At 44.4% G+C, this 10513-nt stretch overlaps 2 protein-coding genes across 2 annotated transcripts; one reads left to right on the top strand and one right to left on the bottom strand.

Annotated features, from left to right (window-relative positions):
* The first annotated feature begins 365 nt into the window (after positions 1 to 365).
* LOC135713675 (sulfhydryl oxidase 1-like) lies at positions 366 to 5697 on the top strand. Its single transcript, XM_065236840.1, has 2 exons — positions 366 to 997; positions 3767 to 5697. The coding sequence occupies exons 1-2, from the start codon at positions 544 to 546 to the stop codon at positions 5287 to 5289; spliced, it is 1977 nt and encodes a 658-aa protein (XP_065092912.1). The 5' UTR covers positions 366 to 543; the 3' UTR covers positions 5290 to 5697.
* LOC135713676 (polyprenol reductase-like) lies at positions 5694 to 8754 on the bottom strand. The gene is made up of 3 exons (XM_065236841.1): positions 8311 to 8754; positions 7556 to 8241; positions 5694 to 5780 (listed from the first exon to the last, which is right to left on the bottom strand). Exons 1-2 carry the CDS (start codon positions 8666 to 8668, stop codon positions 7658 to 7660), a joined length of 942 nt encoding a protein of 313 aa, XP_065092913.1. The 5' UTR covers positions 8669 to 8754; the 3' UTR covers positions 5694 to 5780; positions 7556 to 7657.
* Positions 8755 to 10513: the final 1759 nt, after the last annotated feature.

Genomic DNA, 10513 nt, shown 5'->3' with positions numbered 1-10513 from the left:
TTGAATAGCAGTTTTTAGTTTCACAAACTACGTTGCAACTGCATCTAAATTTTCAATATAAATCCATACCTCGACGCACCGCTGAATGACTTCCCATTGGTGATATTGCGACCACTCCTTACGCTCCCACCAACTGACGGAACGAACCGATGGAAGTTCTCTCGCGATGACAAAAACTGCATTCTCACTGCTCACCGCGTTCCGATCAGCAATTCAAAACATTCGCTCCATCTCGTTCCGACCGCACCACTTCGCCGAATTATTCCATTTCGCTCTAGCTAACAACATCTCCCAACGAGCATAGCATTAGCTATATACGACAGAAGCCACCTACCTGCACGTCAGTCAGTCTTGAGAAAGCAATCCCACATCCAATAATCGTGTGCATCTCCATCTCCTGGCTGCTGTTGTGTGTTGCTGCAACATAATAAGAATCTACAAATTAGCTCCGTAATTGGAAGATTGCTCCGGTCCTTGAAGGCAAATAAATCTGCCCGCTGTGGTGACCCCATGGATCAGTAGATCTCCGGAACAGGCCAGGTGATGATGAAACTCTATACGATAGTACTTCTGGGGGTGGTGTTGGGTGGTGGCTGTCTGGTCCAGCTGGTGGCATCGTCTCGGCTTCCGAGTCTGTACGAGCAGCATCTGTTCAAGCGCCAAGCCGACACCAGCAATAACGAAAATGTCGGACTGTACGACGAGAACGATTCCGTAGTATCGCTGACCGCAGCGAACCTGAAGGAGAAAATCTTCCAGCAACCGTACGCATCGCTGGTCGAGTTCTACAACTCGTACTGTGGCTTCTGCCGGCGATACGCTCCAGTCTGGAAGCAGCTGGCGTCGGATGTCCTTGCGTGGCAGAATACGGCCAAGGTGATGGCGTTGGACTGCTCGCGGGATGAAAACAACCCCGTCTGTCGGCAGTTCGACGTTATGGCCTATCCGACCATCCGGTTCATCCCTCCGTACTATGAAGATGGACCACAAAATATCGGTGAGTCGTTTAGCATTTTCGTCTACTGTTTTCGAGTTGTTATAAGTTACACGTACTCAGTTTTTTGTTACGGATGGATTGGGTGAGCTGATAAGAAGCAATGCTTACAAGTGCAAACATTATCGATAGGTCAACGGAATCGTGATGCTTTTCGTACGTGGCTTGTATGGAAGCGTCTTGAGGCCCGTAACATGATGATAAAAGGCACATCCGTGAAGCGCAAGAGAAGGGACTTTTATCAGTTGGTATATCGAGTCAAAACAGACTTAACATGCGGTTTATCTAAACGAGTAGTTCCGGTTTCATTCAAGTGTACATTCTGTTTAATATTCAGTGGCAAACCGTTTTCAAATATTTTGACCTGCACAGCCCCTTTGCACTACCGAAGCCGTGCATGTGTTAGTAGCAATGGGATTTATTTTGTTTGAAAAGTAATCAAAACTTGATTTTAACGGCTTTGAATTATGAAGCAAACACAGTGCAATAAACCGGCGCCAATGTGCTACAGTTACAGTTTGGAAGAGAGCAACAAAAAATCGACTGATGGCTGCTTAGTCATCATTGATTAATGCAGCGGTTTTCCTTTTTTTAGGAAACCTATGAACGTTGAATACCGTAAACCCTCGCTAATCTGAACGACCAGTCCATTCAAATTTAATTTGAACTTCTGGTAATTCAAAACAAAATAACTTAGAACAACAACATATGTATTAACAATCCAACACCCACTGTCTGGCAGTTGGATTATGGATAAAATCTCCTTGCAATTATGACTCTTATGACTCCAATAAAGAGCCTGAATTTATAAAGAGACGACATCTTATCCATTTGACAGGTCTTCTGCTCGATTGGAATGACTTTGACAGACAATCGATTGTTCCAATTTTGACATGTCGCCTCTTTATAAATTTAGGCTCTTTAGACTCCAAGAAGCTTGAATTCGGGAGTTCGAATGTGACAGCGCTACCGCAGATCCAATAGCCTATTTAAAGAGCTCAAGCGTTCTGAAGCTATTTTAACACACGATAAGCCCCGCCGCAATAAGTTATATTTATTTATTTGTCGTCAATCAGTTACAGAGTGACAGAAAAGCATCACAACTTGAGAGATTGCAGTATGACGCTTCCGGAGCGGTTCGGGATTGGAACGTGGTGGCTTTTGTAGACGGCTTCAATTGTTCTACGGTTTCTTCGAACTATTAATAGATCATCCACGTGAAGTACCAGGTAGATTCCATCATCTTTACATGAAGAGACATGGAGGCAGTAATCATGTCTGGATCGTTGAAATCCCAGTTTTATCAGCGTTGAGTTGAAACGTTTGTTCCAGCACCGTTGAGCTTGTTACAAACCGTACTGGTACCTCCATATAGAGATCATCTTTTAGTTTTCCGTGTAGGAAAGTTGTTTTGACGTCCACCTGGTGGACACGAAAACCCCAATGGAGAGTAACAGCGAGCACCACGCGAACTGTGGATAGTCTTGCCTTTGGTACGAATGTATCTTCAAATCCATTCCAGGGCGTTGAAGAAAGCCCTTCACTACCAGTCGCGCCTTACGTTGAACTTGTCGTCCAATCTCGTCCTCCTTGAGCCGGAAACCCATTTTGTTCTGAGTGGCTTCACACCTACAGGGAACGTCATCAGCTTCCATACATTGTCATGGAGTTGAGAGAAGAAACAGTCGTCAACACGGCTTCACACCACAACGACTTAGGCGCTTTGGATCCTTCAACATTGTACGTACCTTCTCTATCAGATTCTGTTAAGTCTCTCTGCAACCCCGTTTTCTGCGGCGAGTAAGCTAGTGTTGGTTCGATCTGGATCCCCTTGGCCTTGTAGTGCTTTTCATGATTGCCCGAGCAATATTCACGCCCTTCATCTACGGTGAGCTTCAAAATCTTCATGCCACAGGCCGCCGTAGACATTGCTTCAAATTCTTGAAATTTTTCAAACACCTCCGATTTCTTCTTTAACAGGTACACCACAGCAAAATGGGACTAATCGTCGTTGAATGAAGAAGCGAAATAGCAATGTCCATCAAAAGATGCTGATTAAATCGGTCCACATATATAAGAGTTTTCCCTGTACACACACGTTGCAGAACTTCATCTCCAAGACGTAGAGGTTTTCAAGCAAATGTCCAGTTGAAATTGTTTCGCCGTTTTTCTTCAAAGTAGGTAGCAACCTTGTCGTTGAACTGAACTCCTACGCCAGCGTTCGTCAGCTTCTTTACCGACATAAGATTGTCTCTGAGAGCCGGAACGTACAAGACATCCTTCGCATGTATCATAACGCCACGGTTACTGATTCCTGTGATTGTATCTGCTTCCTACATTCTCTGTTCTTCGCTACGTTGATGTATACTGGTTGCCTTAAGGCTTGTATGATCGGAAAATGTTACTTCAAACTCACCATATGTTCGCTAGCTCCAGAATCTAGCAGAAATTCAACCTTCTCACTGCAACTTGTTCTTCTTACTCCGCTGTCCGCCATGAACACGACAGATCATGATTCGGTGGCAACATTAGTGTTAATCTTCTTCCGGCAATCTTTTATTTGTGACAAGTGTCAAACTTTCCGTTTCCATTTCACTTCCGCCCACATTGCATTTGGGCCTTTAGAAATATGAAGCATGCTGATCTTAGTGTTCTTTGAAGCACCTCTGCATTTAAGAGCCACGCCCAATGCATCCGGACAATCAACACAGTGCAATAACAGCCAACTACTAACTGTACTCTTTTTCTCTTCCCTAAACAATTAACCTACAGGAATCCCCATAACGGCCCACGCGGAAGCCGAGGTCATCAACGCGCTGATCGAGAACATGCAAAACGTTACCAGCAAACCACCCAACTGGCCTGACTTCACCGCACTGGAACCCAACTCTCCGCATGCCGATCTGTTCACCAGCAACGAAGCCAGAGCCGTTCCACCCAAGTATGCCTTCATCGTCAATGAAAACGAAACCAATGGAACAACCGTCGGCAGTCAGGTGATACTGGACTTCCTGGACACTCCGGCCGTAGTGGTGAAGCGAACCAAAGATGCGAGCGAACCCAGTGGACTGAAGGTCATAACTGCGGAAACGATGAGCGAAATCAAGCTCCCGGTGGATGAGTTTACCCGCGAGAAGGTAGCGGCTGCCATCCGAAGGCACCTAAACGAGCACCATATCAGCGTGACGGAGGTTTCGACCAAGGCTACCAGTAAGGAATCGTCTACGGAGCCGGACATTTCGGAGATCATGGAAAAGAAACAGGAAGACGCGTTGCGGGCTAAGATAATGGAACTTGGTCCCGGGGTGGTTTACCAGGCGGACTTGGAGGAAACTGTGAAATTCGCGTTGTTCCACGAAGTGACGCGATACAAGACCATCGACGGTGAGCGACTGCTGGCGTTGCAGCGATTCCTGAACGTTCTGGTACGGTACTTCCCCTTCAACGAAAACGGAATGAAGTTCTTGAAGGAAGTTAGGCAGTACGTGCTGAACGCGGAAAAGGAGATCATTACCGAAGACTATGCGAGTCAGATTAAGAAACTAGAGCAGAATCGTTCTCCGGTGTTTTCCTCCAACCGGTGGATTGGATGTTCCAGCATTAAAGACGGCCTTCGGAGGTACCCTTGCGGTCTGTGGACACTGTTCCACTATTTGACCGTCCAGGCGGCCGAATCGGAGATTTCGATTGATCCGTTGGAGATTCTACAGGCCATGCATGGCTACATCAAGTACTTCTTCGGGTGTTCGGATTGTTCGAACCATTTCCAGCAGATGGCAGCACGTAACAAGATTTGGAACGTGACCAGCAAAGACGATGCCGTAGTGTGGCTCTGGTCTAGCCACAACGAAGTCAACAAACGACTGTCTGGTGATGCTACGGAAGATTCAGCCCACCCGAAGATCCAATTCCCATCCGTGGATATGTGCCCGGGGTGTCGAAAGCCAATTCTTACCAATCACCACAACCACCAGCAGTACACTCTGCAGGATGGGAACGAGTGGAACGTGCTGGAGGTGCTTAAATTCGTGAAGAGCATGTACAGCTCCAACAACAGGAATCCACTGGGATTGCAGCAGGCAAGTCTCGTACCGCAAAAGCTGGCCTACAGCGGGGTAGGAGACAACTTCCAATCCAATCGAATCTTTGGGAATGTGCTGAACGAAATGGACATCCGAATGGGTGCCCTCCTGTATGTGGCCTGCATCATAATGCTGGTCATCGCCGTCAAGATGGTGGTGAAACGGGGCTACCGCAAGAAGATGTACACCCACGACCTTCTGGGCAAGGTGTAAGACTGACGGAGGTTAGGAACTCAATTGAATGACTGCTCATCGATCCGTTTCGGAATTTTTATTCTCAGTCTTAGTGGATAGGTTCTAAGAGAAAAATAACTACAAGCGTGCATTCCTTAAATAATACTGACATAAAAGTGTGAAATAGTCAAAGCGAACCTAACGAATTCAATAGCCCCTAGTCCAAGAGAGCCACGAGAAGAAGCTAATCGGAACGATAATTTTCGCCAATTCAATATCCCTGCACCTTTTTAGGGTGGGACATGTGTAACTTCTTTCAGTCTACTTCTGATAGTAAAAGCGATGCAAATCTGTGGAACATTTTTGTGATTTTTAATAGAAAATAAATAAATCTGGTTTATTGCGCAGTCTACATTCCTTACAGCAACATCGGAAATCTAAACTAAATTACGATCGTTTGAATAATTCCCTATCAGCCCGTGTCCTTGGTTGGTTATTTGTTTGTCCGCGCGAATGGTTTGGAATGGAAGCTGGAAAACAAACGTGACGGAATGTGTTAGTGATCGAGTGGAAGAGAAATATGTCCTTTATAAAGCAGAAGTGTTTTTGTATGAGTTGCAAGTAGCTTGGGTAGATGGTTATCAATAAATCTCACGCCGTAGATGAGGACAATATTAATTTTGAAAAATGAATCGAATTTACTAGCATAATTTGAAGTTGAGGTTTGATAATCATTATTTAAAAACAAATACAATTTTAAAGATTTTGAAAACCTTGGAAAATAATATGGTCAAAAATAGTTGGGCATTGATCGAAAAGCTTCAGATGTTCAAAAGAAGGAAACCCCTTTCGAGTTGGCAAACCGATTGGGACACTGGAAATCTTGGACGGTGGTTACATTCAATTATTCCTAATGTTTGTTCAAGAGCGTGATTTAAAGGCTTGGGCTTAAGTTGTGACTTCATTCGCGTGATGAGTAGACTTATGTGCAACCACTACTCGCTAGATACTCATCTCAATAGAATAAACCTCGTGGAGAGCAACATCTGTCGGTGTGGAAACGGTTACGATTACATCGATCACGCAGTTTGGCAATGTACGGATAATGACGCCACCAGAGAGCGACTTTTGAATACCCTCGAGGCCCAAGCAAGACGGTCCTATGTTCCTATCAGAGACGTGTTGGTAACCCGCGATCTCTGCTATATGCAGTCGATTAATTCCTTTGTCTTTTGTTTCTCTTTATTAGTTTTTGTTTGTCTTGTCTCCCCGTCTCGATGAGTCTCATCGTCGCGTACTGGTAGCCATAACCAGTCGAACTCCAGAAGCTAGAACCGCACTACCGTTCATACTGGCAACAACGCTCTGATGAGACAACGAAACCCCACCCCCAAGCTCCTCTCCTGATATATCCTTCGACAATGTACCCCTCTAACCTCGGGTAAGCCACGAGTATTCGGCCCAACTCCTACTAGACATAGAAATAAATTATTTTTATACAACCAATGAACAGTGAATTATCGGCTCCGTAAAGCTAACGCGATTGAGCCTTACAAAAAAAACGAACTAAATAATAAAAGGATGAAAAAAAAATCATCTTGAATCGAGATATTTTCTGCCTAACATTTCAAAAGGTCCCGATTGCATTAATCAGATCTTTTCATCGAGTTTTACTTTCGGTAAAATTTTGGTTGCAATTGCAAGAATTATCGAAAGTAGCTCAAATTTTCCAGTTTTCTGACGAGGGGAAGCAAGAGAATTAAGTACGGGAACAGAACTATGCTATGATTTCGAGCCCGGATAGAGCATGCGGAATGATTATTGGGATTGTCCATAACCCTATAGGGGAGCCCTTGAAATTTCAGCTGGACCTTTAAAGCATACTTCTATGTCATGAAACCACACAAAAGTCCAGAGTCCATAGTTTACTAATTTGGAAGAGCACTGTAGCACAACGTTACATTTACTACCACTAGAATATCGAAATAAACTGATATGTCTATATGAAGCAAGTAGCCAATTTTGTTGACATTCAAAACAAAATTAAATGTGTGTACCTATGCCTATTTTTGTTTAATCACTAGTGGCAGAAAGTCATGCCTCAAACTGCTTGACAAAGTGGTCCATTGATTTAAAACAAGCCAATTAAATCCCATGGTCTCAACTTCCAATTGAAAACTTTACCCAAACACACCCATTCGCCACACTTTGTTATTGTAAATACCAAAGTAATGACACCATTTGAATGCAATCCACACTAAAGCCCCAAACCCATATGTATATTTGCAGCAGTTAATGTTGTTACCTCTTCCTTCCACCGAAGCGAATGCATATCCGCACCGAAGGCCAAGCTGCAGCTACCATGCGCCGTGCAGCTGTTCCGCTTCCTCCACCGCCGACCGCTTCTTCACACCACATAAGGAAACACGGCACGTCTCTCGGGTGGATAGTCAGCGAAATTCTCCCGATACCACTGGTGCGTCAGCCATGCATTCATCGTTTGGTTCGACAGTACCCACGCGAACACGTACACCGCGGACGTGTTCCTCGCAATGATGGCATACAGTGCGGCATACATCACTATCTCGAATAACATATGCGGTGACGACACCAGCTCGAAATAGCCACCCCGCGGAATGGAATGCTTCTGGTTCGTCACCTTCCCGGTGCGATCCTTCCGAAGGTTGGCCAGAATCAAATTCGATTGGAACTGATAGCGCCAGGCATAGATGAATACACCGATCCAAAGGGCAAGCCGGGGTGTCAGTTCGAAGCGATAAGGTAGCGGAAGGGCTTCGGATCGAATGAACCCTTCCGCTTGCGAAAGAATCACGACCACCGTACCGAAGTAGTGGATGTACCCGACCAGGTAAGCCGATAGGTGAATTTTCAGCTTGCTGGAAAACACCTGAACACACCAGGTTTCGTAGAACCGACGCCAGCACTGCAACGTTATCAAGAACATGGCGACCATTGTTTCGGTGGGAGTAGCTAAAACAAAATTAAAATATGTATATGTCAATTTTCACATTTAAAAAATCCTAAGCACATTAGTCTTACTTCTAGCGGTCCGCTTCGTAGTGCCCATGACATCAAGGAAATCAATCACATAACTGGGAGCGGGTTGTCCAGCGAGGTAATTATTCACCATGAAATAGAACCCGGCTGCCGACCATAGGGCAGCAAATACGTAGAAGTGCTTGAACCATGACTTTGGCACTTCCAGCAGCGATACGAACCGATCCTGAGGCCCCTTGTGGGCATGCTTCCCATAGCGAAACGTTTGACTGATCAACGTTGGAAGGTACTTCTCGATGGTCGCAATCAATCCGCCCAGCAGCACGATAATCACTATCAATTGCGCGAATAGAAAGTTGATCAGGTTGACCGAGCGTAGATCCAGCAAGGAGTCGATCATGTTGGCCTATCTATTCCAAACTGGTATCACCTATGCCACATCACTTCTCCAGTCAGCTCTGAAGGGGTTTATGGTAGAATTTTATTCTGAAAGACGATGAAGACTGAGATACGGGAACACTACTTACAAACGGTGACCTATTTGCATATGAATGAAAATCTCTCACCTGTCCACCGCACACAGCCGGTGATGGATCTTGTTCGGTCGGTATTCATGAAGATCTAACTTTTCACCTGAGGAATGCTCTCGTGAGCAGCGATTTTTGCTTTAAAACTCCGTTCGACTCAGCAGCACCAACACTATCACTCACTACCGAAACAGTTATATTGACCACCAACATGTGATTATTTGTTTACATTGAGTTCAACATACGTGTGTGCGAAATGAACGCGGTGTGTCGATAAAAGTTTATGAATGGAAAAAAGTGAAAAATGATTTTGAGAAATCTAATAGCGAATTTGTTTTTGATTCTGTTCCAACCTGGATCGGGTATCAAGATTGGGTCTGCTGGTTGACGGTCAAACGTCAGTGTGAACGTTTGTTTTTGTAACCTGGTTCCAACCTGGATACTAAACAAATTCGCTATATAAGTGAAATTGAGCACCAAATCAAAAACCTATGAAACTGAGCGCAGTCTTCAAAGTTCCGATACATTATAGTTCGAGATGACAAACTATGAGCATGATCATTATTTGTATAATCTAGATAGAGCTGGAATTAGGGCGTGACAGCCTTTGGCTTCTCTCGTTGATTTCTAGGAATTCAAGGCACGCCTACACACACCAACATGCCCATCGATTAGGGGAAGTATGCCCCTACTCGATGGTGATGTCAGGATTTGACAGGAAGCAAGAGAGCTATGACTTTCGTGAAAATTTAAAATTCAATCATCGAGAGAAGTCATTGCTTACAAAAGCTGTGTCATACAATTGTATCCGCGGCATAAGTTTTTGGATTTTCTATCTAGATGAACATTTTAAAGGACCATTCAGCTTTGATCAATTATCATCGACATTCATTTTTTTAACCACGGCTATGCACATAGATTGAGTGAAATTTTAGATACATTGTTCGATGAAGGAATTCAAAATCTATAGCTGAAACGTCGTACTTTGAAACATTTCCAAGATCCTGAATGATCTGCAAAAATATAAATCAATATTCTGACCCCTAGAAACCCGCATAAATGCGAACCATAACTTGACCTTATCGAAAATGGTTAAAAATTGTTTATAATCCCTGCTAAACTTTAACTGAAATGGTTATGGGACTTTTTTGAGCCCCAAAAATTCCCATAAGAAATTGTCAATCTTCGCAAGAAGAGACAATTTTTCGACGGTGCCATCAACGCCAATTATATGAAACAAACCTTTGGGGAAAAACCACATCTATGACACAAACGTCATTCCCATATACTTTGCGTGAAGCCGAAAAATCCTGGTTCTCTGGTTCGATCGAACCAGAGAACCAGGATTTTTCGGCTTACGCAAAGTATATGGGAATGACGTTTGTGTCATAGATGTGGGAAAAACGGGTTCAACTGCAACTGGGGAGCGGTTCTTTGTAGATCATAACAATCGAAAAACTACATTTGAAGACCCACGGCCTGGTGCACCGAAGGGTGGAAAAGCTGTCTACGGAGTTCCACGAGCCTACGAACGGTCCTTCTGATGAAAGCTCAGCCAATTCCGGCACCTCGTATCCCATATCAAGATTACGCTGACCCGGAAAACTTTGTTTGAAGACTCCTACCACCAAATCAGGCGACTACGAGCTTACGAACTACGGCGAAGGCTGTACATCATCTTCCGAGGGGAAGAACATCTGGATTATGGTGGATTTTTG

This window comes from Ochlerotatus camptorhynchus, unplaced genomic scaffold (assembly GCF_037179485.1).
Source record: "Ochlerotatus camptorhynchus isolate MF236.1 unplaced genomic scaffold, CSIRO-AGI_Acam_v1.1 ptg000577l, whole genome shotgun sequence".
NCBI classification, from domain to species: domain Eukaryota; kingdom Metazoa; phylum Arthropoda; class Insecta; order Diptera; family Culicidae; genus Ochlerotatus; species Ochlerotatus camptorhynchus.
This window is presented reverse-complemented; position numbering and strand designations above follow the sequence as displayed.

Coding starts and splice junctions, on each gene's coding strand:
- LOC135713675 (XM_065236840.1), top strand. CDS start 544: ATGATGAAACTCTATACGATAGTACTTCTGGGGGTGGTGTTGGGTGGT. Junction 998..3,766: donor AGATGGACCACAAAATATCG/GTGAGTCGTTTA, acceptor ATTAACCTACAG/GAATCCCCATAACGGCCCAC.
- LOC135713676 (XM_065236841.1), bottom strand. CDS start 8,668: ATGATCGACTCCTTGCTGGATCTACGCTCGGTCAACCTGATCAACTTT. Junction 8,242..8,310: donor TACGAAGCGGACCGCTAGAA/GTAAGACTAATG, acceptor ATTTTGTTTTAG/CTACTCCCACCGAAACAATG.